The sequence below is a fragment of the Dendrobates tinctorius genome, unplaced genomic scaffold (assembly GCF_039654945.1).
Source record: "Dendrobates tinctorius isolate UK_male_01 unplaced genomic scaffold, ASM3965494v1 ptg000273l, whole genome shotgun sequence".
Lineage (NCBI taxonomy): Eukaryota > Metazoa > Chordata > Amphibia > Anura > Dendrobatidae > Dendrobates > Dendrobates tinctorius.
In genome coordinates this window covers 3,104,704-3,121,260 of record NW_027361940.1, presented here as the reverse complement: position 1 = coordinate 3,121,260, position 16,557 = coordinate 3,104,704, and the positions used below count along the sequence as shown (strand labels likewise).

Genomic DNA, 16,557 nt, shown 5'->3' with positions numbered 1-16,557 from the left:
ACTGTATGGAAACACCTTCCAGTTCCCACCACCTAGACCGCTGCCGCAAACATCTGGTCCACCTATGCCATTTGTCTGTGTAGGGGATGAAGCCTTCCAGCTGTCAGAACACCTTTTGAAACCGTACTCTAGCAGAGGATTGACAAGACCAAAACGCATTTTTAATTACCGCCTCACAAGAGCAAGAAGAATGGTTGAATGTACCTTTGGTATTCTGACAGCCAAATGGCGGGTCCTATTGACTGCGATCAACCTCAAGACAGAAACTGTGGATGAGGTGATCAAAGCTTGCGTGGTACTCCACAATTTTGTTATCTGCAAGGAACCCATTTCCATTGAGGACACCTCTGAAGAAACCACCTTGCAAGATTACCATGACATTACCACTAGAAGTTCTGTGACGGTTTCAGTAATGAGGGACAATTTTGCACTATACTTTATGTCACCTCAAGGCAGAGTACACTGGCAGGATGACAGAGTGTGAAAGATTTGTGCCCAACCAAACTTGTGTACCTTCTGTACCAACAGTATATACCTTTGCCAACCAAAGTTGGCTATCTTGTCATGGTCTCTATTTTTAGCTTTAGGCCACAGGTGTGTACCTGGTTGTGTTTTATGCAAAGTATTTCACCTTTTAACAAAAGTTGTGTACATTGTTAGGAAATCACCAACAATAAACACAACTTTTTATTTGAAATACTTTGCTTCAAACACAACCAGGAACACAACTGTGGCAAAAAGCTAAAATTTACCCACAGTTATATACCTAGTTTTGAATACCATTTCACCTTTTAAATACCCTGTATTTAACCTTTTTCGCCGCAGAAAGAAATGACAGACAACCAGTGTAAAATAATTTAACTTTTATTGAAAAATGTTTTTTTTAGTAAACTTTTTTAAAATTTTAATAAACTTGTTTAATAAAACTTTGAAACTATAAAACTGAAACCATAAAACTGGTCATTTTTATTTAAATACACACATTATAAATCTGTGTAGTGTGTGGTGGAAATACTGCTGTAGGGGCTGCGGGACACTTCGACACTGGGAGTGTGGAGAGAGGACTGGGATCGTGGTGGGGAAGGAACAGTTAGAGGTGAAGGTGTGGAAAAAACTACAGAATGGGTGGACATGTGGGAAGCAGAAGAGGTGGTGGGTGGTGGAGTGGAGGGTTGGGCAGGGACTGTAGGAGCAGATGATGTTGATGGCAAGTTGTATGGGGAAGGAGTTTGGTACGGGGCAGGTTGCTGGAAGTGGGGAGATGTCTGGTACGGGGCAGGTTGCTGGAAGTGGGGAGATGTCTGGTACGGGGCAGGTTGCTGGAAGTGGGGAGATGTCTGGTACTGGGGAGGTTGCTGGTACTGGGGAGTTTGCAGGTACTGTGGAGGTTGCTGGTACTGGGGAGGTTGCTGGTGCTGGGGAGGTGGATGGTGCTGGGGAGGTGGATGGTGCTGGGGAGGTGGATGGTGCTGGGGAGGTGGATGGTGCTGGGGAGGTGGATGGTATGTAATAGGAGGGGGAGGATGGAAAGTGGCTGGAGGTGGATGGTATGTAATAGGAGGGGGAGGATGGAAAGTGGCTGGAGGGGGTGTAGATGTAATAGGAGGGGGAGGATGGAAAGTGGCTGGAGGGGGTGTAGATGTAATAGGAGGGGGAGGATGGAAAGTGGCTGGAGGGGGTGCAGGTGGAGGAACTACTGTGGTGGGAGGAGGAGGTTGGGAGGTAACTTGCTGGAGAGCAGCGTGGCATGAATGCATTACATGCATCTGCTGGGCAGGAGAGAGCGTTTCCATGCGCTCCACAACAGACCTGAAAAAGGTGTGGTTTGGCGAAGATCTTGCTTCTGAATGCATGGTTTGCAGAAGTGTCTTCACCTCCAGAATGCTGGAGTTGATCTGCTGATAGCCTGCGGAGATTTGCTCTGACAAGACTTTTAGACAGTTCTGGAAAGATGCATTCAGATGCAAGAACTCTGGCGCATAAGTCTTTTCCTGACCCCTCTGCCGCTGCCGCCCAGTACCCGCAGGTGTACTAGAGGTGGCAGGGGAAGAAGGGTGGGGTAAAGGGAAAGCGATCTCCTCACCAGCAGCTTCATGTAATGTAGGCGGCCACGATGCTCCTGTGCTGGTGGATGGGACGAATGTGTGGGAAGGCTGGGAAGGTGCAGATGTACCGGGGCGGTCGAAGTGTCCCTCGGTGCCGGTCTCCTCAGGGATCGCCTCAGAAGGGTCCAATCGTGCAGGCTCCCGAGTGCTGCTCACCGTGCTGTGGAATAAAGAGAAAAAAAACAATTAAAATACTGACATGGTATGGCCCTGGCTGAAAAAAAAATTTACATCTAACATTTTTTTTCACATGTGGTGTGTAATATTTACCTTCTGGTGACCATTGTTTCCCGGAGGAACGACAGGGCTTCTGCGTACTTGTACTTGCTCCTGCGTCCTCCAGATCCACTCGGGGCCCGCATCTCTTTATTGAACTCCTTCTTGAAACGATCCCTCACAGACCACCACCGATTCACAATTCTGTTCCCTGAAACGAGAAAGGAGTGGTTAGTATACAACATCAGTGTTTCCCAAACTCCAGTCCTCATGGTCCCCAGGGGTCATGTTTTCAGGATTTCCATAGTAAATAGAAATCCTGAAAACATGATCCGTGGGGACCACGAGGACTGGAGTTCGGGAAACACTGGTTTACATCAAGCAACCGGTACTGTATATACTTACGCTCTGTAATCTGGGCCCGAACATCGAGGTCCTCCCAGCGGCCCACAAGGAGCGAACAGATTTCCTCCCAGAGTCGTCGGGTAACGATAAGGTCAGCGTGGTGGCGGTCAGCCATATTCCAGAGCGGCTCCCTTTCTCTGACGAGATCGATGAGGTGGTCCACATCGAGTCCTCCATCCTCACCGTCAGAGTCGGGAGCACGCTGTGAAGGCTGTTAAAGAAAAAGACAAAAATAACATAATTAGCCTCCACATAAGAAATGAAATAAAAAGTGCAAAAAAACAAAGCAAAAATATTTATACTTACACGCTGGTGACCGCCGCGTTGCTGTCGCCGACGACCCTGGGAGGCACTGCGAGGACCTCTTGGCCGAGCACCAGATTGGGAAGACTAGAGAAGAAAACAAAAAATGTTATGTCTTTGGATGTAGGCATTTGTTTGCTGTGTGTGGTCTGCAGAACATTGTTTTCTATGTGTTGTGTGTAGTGTGATGTTGTGTTTCTGCGTTTGATGCAAAAAACTTACCAATTGTGAGCCCACTCCAGGTGTCTGTCCACCCCTTCCTTCTTCTTCTGGGAGCTCCTCTTCATCTTGTGATTCCTGTTTTGAAATAAAAGGCAATGAATAGACATATATTACAGAGAAGATGGATTTTGGAAATAAAAACTTACCGTCAAACGCTGACGATGCGAGGGAGGGCTCCCAGAAGATGATGTGCTGTCTTCCTGGTGGCCACACTCCATGCCTGTGGGTGGTGTTCCAGCTGCTGCCATTGCTGCTGCTGCTGCTGCTGCTGCATCTATTGGGCGGCTGTTGAATAAAGAGAAACAAAGGGCCAATGAATATCTTGATATTCAATAGCCCTAGTTTGGAGGAATGGGTGATTTGATAATTACCGTCTCTCATCTGCTGCTGGCCTCCCCTCCTCAGCATGTTCTATTTGCTGCTCCATTTGGGGTGGTGGTGGTGTTGATGGTGCTGCAGTGGTCTCCTGCCTTCTCCTGCTTCGCTTGGTTGCTTTCTTGGGTGGCATGTTGGGTGTGGCTGTGGGTCCCACTGTCTTGCTTTTATATATGTCTTGTGGGCAGAGCTACTGAGCATGCTCAGACCAAAAAACCGGATCCGGCCGCCGGATCCGGCTTTCGCCGGATCCGGCGCATTGCGGCGCTCATAGGCTTTCATTGTGTGAAAAAGCCGGACGCGCCGGATCCAGCGTGTCCGGCTTTTTCGCCGGAGACAAAAAACTTTACAGTAGCCGTTTTTTCCAGATGCCGGATCGCGACACATTGCCGGATCCGGCGAAAACCGGATGAAACGCATGGCCATCCGGCGCGATCCGGCGCAAATGCAAGTCAATGGGGGGGAAACCGGATCCGGCATTGCATTTCGCCGGATCCGGTTTCTGTCAAAAGCGCCGGATCGCGCCTGACGCCGAAAACCTGATGTGTGAAAGAGGCCTTATTCCATCTTTATTATTTGGTGCGTTCTGCAAGCCCGTAACATTATACTAGCGCCAGGGTCTGGCTAGTAATGGCGGACGGCCAGTGGCTGCTGCAGTACATCCGGCAGCTGGAGGGTAGGTTGGCAGCTCTCGAGCGTTCAGGCAGCCATGGAGGCTGTCTCCCGTGTTACCACTGCCATCCCTGTCCCCACTTTGTCCCGCCTCCCGCTGCCCGAGAAGATTTTTGTAGGGGTTTCGTGAGCCAGTGCAGTATATAGCTGGAGCTGCTGGCAGCACGATTCTCTTCCGAGCGGGCTAAGGTAGGATTTATTATTTCCCTCTTGTTGGGCAGGGCTTTGGAGTGGGCCACACCGCTGTGGAAGCGTGGTGATCATGTGGTGCAGAGTGCCTTGCAGTTCTTGGGCACTCTGAAGCAGGTCTTCCTGGGACCGCAAGTCACCCATGACACCGCCTTCGGCTGCTGGCATTGTCACAGGGCTTGTCCATGGTCAGCCACTTTGCCATCCAGTTCCGGACGCTGGCATCGGAGTTGGAGTGGACAGATAAGGTACTCATTCTCGCATTCTGGAGAGGTTTGGCTGACCATGTGAAGGACACTCTAGCCACCAGGGAGATTCCAGCTACACTGGAGAAGCTTATCTCCGTCTCCACCTGTATTTACCTTCGCTTTGCCTTGCGAAGGTTGGAGCGGTCCCAGTGTAGGCAGAGGATTAGGTTGGCACCCAGTTTGGCTAAACCTCTGGAATCTCCCGATCGGGTGTCCGAGCGTCAGGGGGCTTCCCGTGGGGGATCCAGACCCTGGTCCGCTCGAGCCCCTGTGATCTGTCATGTTTGCCGGCAGTCCGGTCACCTTGCCAACCGGTGCCCACAGCGGCTAGGAAAACGCTCGCGCCTAGTGGCCGTAGGAGGCGGCTCACTAGAATCAGCGGCATTTTCCTCCAAGTTGCCCTTTAAGGGGACACTTGAGTTTGGTTCTTTCTTTGTGGTGGTGGAGATTTGCGTGGATTCCGGAGCGGAGAGCAATTTTATGTTGTCTGCCTTAGCTCAATGGCACGCAATACCCCTGGTTATGTTATCTAGGCCAGTCACCATCAGAGTGGTGAACGGCGCAACTCTGCCCTCACAGATTACCCACCAGACCGCCCCATTGTTACTCTCGGTGTCTCCAACTCAACAGGAGATGATATCCCTCCTCGTCATGCCCAAGGGTATCAACCAGGTCCTTCTAGGGGTCCCCTGGTTGCGGTATCACTCTCCCCACATAGAGTGGTCCTTGAGGAAGATTCTTAGTTGGAGTAAATCATGTGAGGGTAGATGTACAGTATGAGGGAGTGCGTTCAGGTTTCCTCCACCGAGGTCCCCGCAGATCTTTCCCCCTCCCCAAACACTATCGTCAGTATACAGACGTGTTCTCCAAAAAGGCAGCGGAAACCCTTCCACCGCATCGCCCATATGACTGTCCTATTGACCTCTTGCCGGGTGCTGAGCCTCCCCGGGGTCGAGTCTACCCCTTATAGGCCCCGTCACACACAGCGATCTCGCTAGCAAGATCGCTGATTTTGTGGCGCCACAGAGAACTTGCCAGCGAGATCGCTGTGTGTGACGGGGATCAGCGACCGGCCCCCCTGCCCGGTATCGCTGATCATGCTCGATTGGCCTGGGCCGTTTTTTGATCGCCGGTCTCCCGCTGACCAGCGCGCATTGCTGCATGTGGCAGCGAGAGACCAGCCATCAGCGATGCTGGTTTCTAATGTAAACATCGAGTATCCAGGAGCCGCGGCTCCAGGATACCCGCTGTTTACCTTGGAAACCGGCGTACACGCTGGTTTCTAATGTAAACATCGGGTATCCCGGAGCCGCGCGGCTCCTGGATACCCAATATTTACATTAGAAACCAGCTTGCTCACTGGTCCTGATCGCTGGAGGGGCTGTCTATGTGACAGCTCACCAGCGATCAGCCTAATGATGTCCCAGCGATCCCATCCATGTCCGATCATGGATGGGATCGCTGGGACATCGTTATGTGTAACAGGGCCTTGTCTCTCCCGGAGACAGAAGCCATGTCTCAATACATCAGGGAGAATCTGGCAAGAGGATTCATTAGGAAGTCAGTGTCACCAGCGGGTGCGGGATTTTTCTTCATCCAGAAGAAGAATGGAGAACTACGTACCTGCATCAATTACAGGGATCTTAACGCATTAACCGCTAAGAATAATATCCTCTGCCCTTGATCTCGGAACTGATCGATAGGTTACGAGGAGCAAGGGTTTGTTCCAAACTGGATCTGCGGGGAGCATATAACCTGATACGCATCCGTGAGGGAGATGAATGGAAGGCGGCCTTTAACACCAGGGATGGCTATTACGAATACCTTGTCATGCCCTTTGGGCTCTGTAATGCCCCTGCCATCTTCCAAGACTTTGTAAATGATATCTTTCGAGATATGCTCTCCACCTCGGTTGTGGTCTATCTGGATGATATTCTCATCTTCGCACCAAATATTGACACCCACCAGAGAGAGGTTTGCAAAGTCTTCGACCGCTTACGGGCCAACTCCCTCTACGTCAAGTTGGAGAAGTGCCTGTTCGAGCAGGAGTCCTTGTCTTTCCTGGGCTATATTATTTCTGCCCAGGGTTTGGCTATGCATCCTGCCAAACTGCAGGCGGTAATGGACTGGCAGGAACCCCATTCCCTCAAAGCGGTACAGCGCTTTCTGGGGTTCGTGAACTACTACTGTCAGTTCATTCCCCACTTCTCCACCTTGGTAGCTCCCTTGGTTGCCCTCACCAAGAAGGGAGCAAACCCCAAGTTATGGTCGGAGCAGGTCTCCAAGGCCATTTGCTCCATCAAATCTCACTTTGCTAGCGCTCCCATTCTACATCGCCCCGATGCAGATAAGCCATTCATCTTGGAGGTGGATGCCTCTTCCGTCGGTACTGGAGCGGTCCTCTTCCAGAAGGATGCTCAGGGTCGGAAGCACCCTTGCTTCTTCTATTCCAAGACGTTTTCACCGGCAGAGAGGAATTATTCCATCGGGGACAGGAAGTTGCTAGCAATGAAATTGGCTTTCTCGGAGTGCCAACACCTCCTGGAAGGGACTCAGTTCCCTTTCAAGGTGTTTACTGACTATAAGAACTTGGTATACCTACAGACAGCCCAGCGGCTGAATTCTCGCCAGGCCAGATGGTCCCTTTTCTTCTCCCGGTTCCACTACACCATTCATTTCCTTTCCGGTGAGAAGAACGTGCGGGCCGATGCTCTCTCTCGCTCCGTGGTGTCAGCGGAGGAGGAGGATGAGGAGCCTCGGATAGTTGTCCCGTCTGAGAGTCTGAGGACTGTGGCTCAGGTCGCCCTTGAGTCGGTGCCTCCGGGCAAGACTTTTGTCCCTGCCCGTTTGTGACCGGAGGTCCTCTCATGGGCTGACACGTCTAGGGTGGGTGGACACTTTGGGACGAACGGGCCTCTGAGCTCCTGGCGAGGACCTGTCACATATGGCCTGAGATGTCAGAGACTACATTCGGGCATGCGTCTCCTGCACCAAGAATAGGTCTCCCCGACAACGGCCCACTGTGCTACTTTACCCCATGCCTGTGGTGGACAGGCCCTGGGAAATGGTTGTCATGGACTTCGTGGTGGGCCTGCCCAAGTCCAGTGGCAGCACTGTGATTTGGGTTGTCACCGACCATTTCTCTAAAATGGTGCACCTGGTGCCCCTTTCTCGGCTACCTTCTGCATGGGGCCTGGCAGTGTTGTTCATCAAACACGTCTACACAGCATGCCGGACAAGATTGTCAGTGACCGGGGCCCCCAATTTGCATCTCGGTTCTGGAGAGAGCTCTGTCACTTGCTCAGCATTGAGCGAAATCTCTTCTCGGCTGGAAAAAACACAAGTCGTTTTTATTTTTTGTACCAGCAACCAGCCATCACATTTATTTACATTCTGATGCATTGAAGTCGGTTTGTAATATGATCTTTTGGCGCAACGTGAATCGTGGGCAAATTAGTTGTTTATATTTTTTTCTATGTTCCTAAGGGCAAATAAAAATAATCCCCTCTCCAATCGCTGGGGATCTGACAGCTGGGACCCCCATGATCCTGAGAACCAGCGCTCTTAAGAGCACCATGTAAAGGAGCTGTGGTCGATCATATGTAGTGTGGCGCCATTCACATGTGATTCTTAAAATAACTCCTTTAGGAGAAAAATATTCAGAATTGAGAGTCCTCAGTGGTTGATACCTTTTGGTGGCTGACTGAAAAGATGGTGACACATTGCAGCTTTCCAGACTCCTCAGGTCTCTTCATCCGGCAAAGACTAATACAACATCTGAAGTCTCTGTAGTCTCGAAAGCTGCAAGGTGTTACCATCTTTTCAGTTAGGCTACTTTCACACGTCCGTCGGTGGCATTCCGGCTCCGTGCGGCAAAAAGATGGAGTGCCGGATCCAGCCGTGAATGGAGGGACCGGAAGTATATGCGGCGCATCTTACGGCGCCTGACACAGCTATGTTGCGGAGTCGCCGGGGAAGATAAGGATCCACGAGCCAGTGAACAGGGTATGAAAAAGAGAGAACGGGGTATGAAAGAGAGAGAGAGAGAACGGGGTATGAAAGAGAGAGAGAACGGGGTATGAAAGAGAGAGAGAACGGGGTATGAAAGAGAGAGAGAACGGGGTATGAAAGAGAGAGAGAGATATCCGGGCATGCGCACAGGGTAAAACCGTGCATGCGGTGGCCGGATCAGGTAGAAGCCTGATCAGGCGGCCGGAATGTGCCATAGCGTAACATTGTCCCGCAGAGCCGGGAGGGCCGCATCCGGCCATGTCCGGCTTTTTTCGCCGGACAAAAAAACGCTGCAGCACCCGTCCTGTCCGGCCGCCGGACAGAGGAATTCAGCCGGATCCGGTAAAAACCGGAACAAACGGAAGCACATGCGGCGCGATCCGGCGCATGTGCTTCTCAATGACAAAAAAACGCATCCGGCGGTAAAAAAAAACCAGATCCGTTTTTTTACACACATGCCGGATTGTGCCTGACGGCACAAACCGGATGTGTGAAAGAGGCCTTAGCCATTAAAAGGCATCAACCACTGAGGACTCTCCATTCTGAATATTTTTCTATCTACTGGCTAACACGGTACAAAGATATACATCTTTCCTGCATCCTTTAGGAGAGTGATGAGGGGACAACAAAGTATAGCAAAATCCACTGATCGGGGTGGGGAGTGTTATAGATTGTGGGCTGGTGGGATTTGTATAGCAGGGCTGTTTTTCTGTCCCTGTCCGGCCCTTTTAACAGTCCCTGTATTATATTACACACATAAATAGATCTGTAGAAAAGTATTTCTAAAGTCCATTGATTGTATGTAAATGAGGGCTTTGACAAGTCGTGGGGGCATTAGTATCGCCAGACTAATCCAGCAACTTAGATGCTATCAAGCCACTGTGGGTGTGAGAACATGACTTACAAGCGACGGCGTTATCGCTAGCGCTCTACTAAAGGCCCCATCTCACATAGCGAGATCGTTGGCGAGATCGCTGAAACGTCACAGGTTTTGTGATGCAACAACGACCTCGCCAGCGATCTCGCTACGTGTGACACATAGCGGCGACCGCCCCCCCCCGCTGCGATCTCGCTGATCGCGCTCGAATGTCCTGGGCCATTTTTTGATCGTTGGTGTCCCGCTGGCCAGCATGCATCGCTGTGTTTGACACCATAACAACGACGAGCGACCTCGTTGGCGACTCAGAACTCAGGGACACAGGCGTAAGTCGTCAGAATAGCTGCTGTGTGACAAGCTCCCAACGACCGCCGAGGTCATTATACGGATTGCCGCATCATTGCTGTGTCATTGAGTAGACCTGCCTGTTTAGCAGATTACTAGTGACCATGTAGCGACGTACCAGCGATCCCTACCAGGTCGTATTCTTGTTGGGATCGCTGGAGCGTCGCTATGTATAACAGGACCCTTACCTCGCGCATGTGCGGCTTCACTGCATTGATCCTCTGATGTTGGATGTAACGGTGCTTCAGAGAGGTGCACTGCTCATGATCAGGAGTGTAGATAGACTGGTCAAAGCCCTAATTTACGTATAATAAATGGACTTTAGAAATATTTCTTCTACAGATCAGTTTATGCATGTAATGTAATACAGGGATTGTTAGGCAGGGTGTTTATACATGCATGGTGGTTCTGAGGCCACTGGGGATCTGACAGGTTCCCTGTAAAGTGACTGAGGGGCTAGGTAGTCTACCTAGGACAAGGAATGTCCATGTGTGCAAAAACTACTACTGATTGTAAATAATAGATTCTGTTATCAAATATAATAAAAAAGTTGCTTAACAAGAAACACTTTGATATAGTGCAGTGCACTATACCATTCTCTTTTTCACTCTATAGTTTGCTAAAAGGCAAGACCCCATTCCTCATTAATTACGGCCAGCATCCTTGCGTTCCTGTGTCCATGCCCGTGTCGTCCACCAACTCTTGGGTGGCAGACTGGGCAGTGTAGGCACGTGATATTTGGGACCACACTCAGGGTGCGATCCGGGCCTCCAATGAGAGAATGAGGTCCTCCGCGGACGCACACCTGCGCCCTGCTCCGACCTTCGCCCCTGGTGACTTAGTGTGGCTCTCCACCCGTAACATCAGGCTGTGGGTCGAGACCACTAAGTTCGCGCCTCGCTACATAGGTCCCTTCAAGGTCCTCGAACAGGTTAATCCTATGGTCTACCGGCTGGCCCTTCCTCCATGCTTGGATATCACCGACACCTTCCTCGTTTCCCTCCTTAAGCCCGTCCACATGTCCCGGTTCTCCGAGTCATCTGCTGGGACATCAAGCTTGACCTCGAACGAATATGAGGTAGAGGCCATTATGGGGTGCCAGGTGGTACATGGCAAAAAGTATTATCTGGGTGACTGGAAGGGTCATGGCCCAGAGGATCAGACCTGGGAACCTGCAGAACACATCCATGTTCCTCTGCTCATTGCGGTCTTTGAGCGTAGTGAGGCTCAGGGGAAGGAGACCCTAGGAGGAGGGTAATGTTAGGCATCGAGTTTCCCCCACTACACAGCGGGAATCTCAAGCCATGTCCACTGCGGTCTCCCATTCCCCTGCAGCGACTCCTGCTCAGCAGAGATGTCGATCCAGGCGTTTTGCCCAGGCTGATGCTAGGCGTCTTGCTGCTCCTTCTGGCTCTGCTATAACTCCATGCTTGAGTCAGCAGCAAATAGACGCTTCTGGGACTAAGTCCTATCTTTTGGGTACTGAGCCTGCCCGTGGGACAACCTCTCTTTGGAGGCCGGAGGTCACAACGCAGGTTCCGTTCCTGCTCGGATTGATCCACTACTGGGAAGGTCCCGGAAGGACGCCACTATAAAATCGCATATATACTCAATACTTATGGAGTGTATGATGATGGATGCATGTATCTGGTGACTGACTCCTTATGAAACCCCTACCCTTGGTTGTGTCTGTTGTCAGGGATAGCGGATAGAGTCAGCACCTGTCAGTGGCTGGTGTATACGCCACGGTGCAGTCCAGTCTTCTGCACACTAGCGTCCAATGGTGTCGCCCTCTGCAGGGCACTATCGTACGGCGGCAAGTAACAGCCACGCCTGTGCACACTTGCATGCGTTAACTATTTAGTTACCCTTGCTGGCACTGCAGTCGCGGTGCCGAGCGCTAGCGGTCTAGACGGACTCCAGTCCTGCGGTCTAAGGGCCGAGTCCTGTGACCTTACACTACGTGCTTCATCTGCCGAATCCTGTGGAGTTAACAGGCTCCGGCGTTTCTTTCAGCGGCTCTGTGAAGTAACAGAGTTCGCTCCTGTGCACACCAGGTCAGTGGTCAACCGGCCGGTGTTCACTTAGTACTCCGCCATTACTAAGCAGCAATTTTCCATCTCTGCAAGGTGGACCCCGGGCTGAGAACGCACCTTATTCCATCTTTATTATTTGGTGCGTTCCCGCAAGCCCATGACAGCTCTGTCCTGGCTCCAGTGTTACAAATGGGAACCACAAGGCTCTGTCCTGGCTCCAGTGTTACAAGTGGGAACCACAAGGCTCTGTCCTGGCTCCAGTGTTACAAGTGGGAACCACAAGGCTCTGTCCTGGCTCCAGTGTTACAAATGGGAACCACAAGGCTCTGTCTTGGCCCCAGTGTTACAAGTGGGGTACCACCAGACTTTGTAACACTGGAGCCAGGACAGAGCCTTGTGGTTACCACTTGTAACACTGGGGCCAGGACAAAGTCTGGTGGTACCCCACTTGTAACACTGGGGCCAAGACAGAGCCTTGTGGTTCCCATTTGTAACACTGGAGCCAGGACAGAGCCTTGTGGTTCCCACTTGTAACACTGGAGCCAGGACAGAGCCTTGTGGTTCCCACTTGTAACACTGGAGCCAGGACAGAGCCTTGTGGTTCCCACTTGTAACACTGGGGTTACAAGTGGTAACCACAAGGCTCTGTCCTGGCTCCAGTGTTACAAGTAGGGTACCACAAGGCTCTGTCCTTGCCTCAGTGTTACAAGTGGGGTACCACAAGGCTCTGTCCTGGTCCCAGTGTTACAAGTGGGAACCACAAGGCTCTGTCCTGGCCTCACTGTTACAGTGGGGTAGAGTCTAGATCACGTGATGTCATTATACCCCTCTACTCCTTTTTGGTCAGACCTCATCTGGAATACTGTGTCCATTTCTGAGCACCACATTTTAAAAAAGACATTGAAAAACTGGAGTAAGTACTGAGAAGAGCTACCAGAATGGTGAGCGGACTGCAAAGTATGTCCTACAAGGAACGGTTAAAGTATCTGAGAATGTTTAGGTGCAAAAAATAAGATTTAGAGGAGACTTAATAACTGTCTGCAAATATCTGAACAGCTGTCACATTGTAGAGGGATCATCATTATTCTCATTTGCACATGGAAACATGAGAAGCAATGGGATGAAACTGAAAGGGAGGAGACACAGATTAGATATTAGGAAAAACTTTTTGACAGTGAGGGTGATCAATGAGTCGAACAGGCTGCCTCGAGAGGTGGTGAGCTCTCCTTCAATGGAAGTCTTCACACAGAGGCTGCACAGACATCTGACTGGGATGTTTATTGAATCCTACATCAAGTGGGGGTTGGACACAATGACCCTGGAAGTTCCATCCAATAACATTTTAGGATTCTGTGATTCTATGGTTGCAACAAAATTAGTATTTTATGTGCACTCAATTCAGCAAAAGAATGCCATCATGCCACACAGAAAAACAATAGTGGTGGTGGTCCGGCCCAACTGCTCGAGAATAACATTTGTAAAGTGGAGTACGCTTTTTCAACACTATTTTTCACACAGGCTATTGCACTTGCATATACTTCATATGTACAGTATATATACGTGTTTTATTAAATAAAATCATTAGTAAAACTCTCATAATATCATTAAAAACAATAGAAAAAAAACACTAACTATAATGTTTAAACATCAAGCACAAAAGCACAATATTATTACATTTAATACATTTTGTTATAAGGTAGGTTACAAAAAGACAATAATTACTCACACGTTTATTACCTCTGGAACCATGAAAACTTACTCCATCAATCTAAACATCGATGACAAAACTTAAAGTGAAAAAGTGTTTTTTTAGTTTTCATCAAAATATGAATTAGTCACTGAAATATATGTAATTATATGAAAATGCCACCAAAAGAAGAAAATCTAATCCCACAAAACCAAGGCCTTATATGAGCAAGGTGAAAGAGAGTTTTGGAAAGTTTTAATCTTCAAGAGGCAAAAAGATAAACAATCCCAGACTTCTAATTATCTGATAAAATACTAAGAGGTAACATGAGTGAACAGATGGAAAGCTGCAGTGCGGATCTCCTGGGTCTTCACACCATAGATGATGGGGTTTAAGATCGACGGGATCAGGAAGAAGAAGTTGGACAGGATCACATGGATGTATGGAGCTATATGTCCTATTCTATAGGTCATGATGGAAAACAGTGCCAAGGTGTAGAGCATGACAATGATGGAAATATGGGATGAACATGTTCCAAAGGCTTTATTCTTGGCGCTTCGGGTGGAAAGTCTCAAAACCGCCCTCAGTATCAAAGCATAGGATATGGCAATGCATGATATGTCAAATATAATGATCATCAAGACCACGGTCAAGCCATAGGCACTGTTGATGGTGGTGTCGGCACAAGCCAACTTCACAACCGCCATGTGGTCACAGAAAGAGTGAGGAATTTGGTGGCTCCTGCAGTATGGGAGTCTGCTGGCCATCCAAGAACATGGGATCACTATGATGGTGCCTCGTACCAGCAGGGCTAGAACTATCTTCACTATTAATGTGTTAGTTAACGTACTTACATAATGAAGAGGATTACAGATAGCGATGTATCTATCAAAGGCCATGGCCAGGAGGATTCCGGACTCTATGGAAGCAAAGCAATGGATGAAGAACATCTGGGTAAAGCAGGAGATAAAGGTGATCTCACTGTCATTCAGCCAGAAGATGAAGAACATTTTGAGAAGAATAGTATGTGACAGGATTATGTCCGTGAGGAACAAGCTAGAGAGGAAGTAATACATGGGGCTGTGGAGCCGCGACTCCATCGTGATGAGGAGCAGCATCAGGAGGTTCCCCCATAGAGACAAAATGTACATGACAAAGAGGGGGATGGAAATCAGCACATAAGAAGACTCGAAGCCTGGGATCCCCTGCAGGATAAAAACACGTGTGTAAGTGCTGGACATGTTGATGGACGCCATGATTCAGTCACAGGATGGCAATCATCTGAGTAGACAGCAGGAGGAAGAGATCATTATATCATGTAAAAATAATTATCTTCCTCATCTAACAAGCTTTTCTTATTAACTTTCAGAGCCCAATATTGTACCATCGACACAGGGACGTGAGGCGAAGAATGAGAATTTATTGGGTTAAATATAAAGTTCTCCAGACAGGACAGCCATTACACAAAAAACAATGGAGGCAGCTGTTCAAACTGACATCCAAAAAAGAAGAGACCCATGAATATGACAAACAATTTTGTTTATTAAACAGTAAAAATATTTAAAAGAGCTACCAATTATTTTCAAACAAACATATGCCCCTAGGGGGCAGCATCAACTATAGCCTATATAGATTTGCAATATAGTCTTTGTATTATATTAATATCGCTCGTTAATCATCAGAAATGTATGAGCACAATATTAAAAGCACACCAAATATAGCAATAATAAGTGCATAATGGGAGGATGGCAAAAAGGAATCCAATTAAACCGAGCCACAAGCTTGCATACTCACTGTGTGCCCCAATGTCATATACCTCCAATTATCCTAATCCTATGCCCAATAGATAAGTGCTATGAATATACCCTATTATAATGGTGTACTTGCTTAAATTATAAGCAAGGATAAATGCTGTTTGTGATGCTGTCCCCGCGCCCTGACGCGCGTTTCGCCCGCTTGCTTCTTCCCCGGAAGGATAGGATAATTGGAGGTATATGACAAAGCCTTTCGAGCCAGCGTCCTTCATTCAGAAGTGAGGAAAAGCAGAATGAACCTCCAGAGAAACGGGGTGGTAATGTAAGAGATATTACAGCACAGAAGACCCCGTTACACTGGTGGCAGCAGCGGGATATGATACCCCGTCTATAGGAGTAAAGGACTGAATGGAAAACAACTACCAGAAGTTAAAGAGGACTACATTAAAAGATCTGGTGGAAGCTCGAGGGTTAATCACCAGCAACAAAACAAAAGCGGATTTGATAGCAGCCATCATGGAACACGATAGTCCATAATTTTTTCATGGAAGAACACCCCATTAACATATAGTAAAACAAGTATACATATGTGTAGTATTACTAACCAAATGGGTATAATTATATATGGACATGAAGGACAATCGCAAAAATTATGTAAGATATATACAAAAACCGGCGAACAAAGAGTCCAAAACCATAAATTTACAAATTAGCAATCATTTTATTCAAGTATATCAGGATTATCGAAAGAAGGTGAAGTAGGAGTCAATGATGACCATAATAGGTACATGGGCAAAGACAATAGGGCACACAAGGGTACATGGACACGGGAATGTGCATAATTTTACAAATATACCATGCAAAATTTAAATATTCCACATAATCCCATAGTTAGGAAATAGCCAGTCACAGAATCAAAATCAGAACCGGATAGCACTACCATAGGTGGAGGAGCCTGCCACCACTAATGGTGTGTACAAAATCCGGAGTAAACCATACACAATCACATATCGTAATATTACCTTCAGACTGGTCTATGATGTCAGTCCACCCAGGTGTATCCTCCCCAACGCGCGTTTCAGCTAAATGGCCTTCATCAAGGGGTATAGAAA

General features: G+C 48.6%; 1 protein-coding gene across 1 annotated transcript; it reads right to left on the bottom strand.

Moving 5' to 3' along the window:
- Positions 1 to 14,005: 14,005 nt before the first annotated feature.
- On the bottom strand, positions 14,006 to 14,947 carry LOC141072478 (olfactory receptor 52K2-like). The gene has a single exon (XM_073559752.1). The coding sequence runs from the start codon at positions 14,945 to 14,947 to the stop codon at positions 14,006 to 14,008; it is 942 nt and encodes a 313-aa protein (XP_073415853.1).
- Positions 14,948 to 16,557: the final 1,610 nt, after the last annotated feature.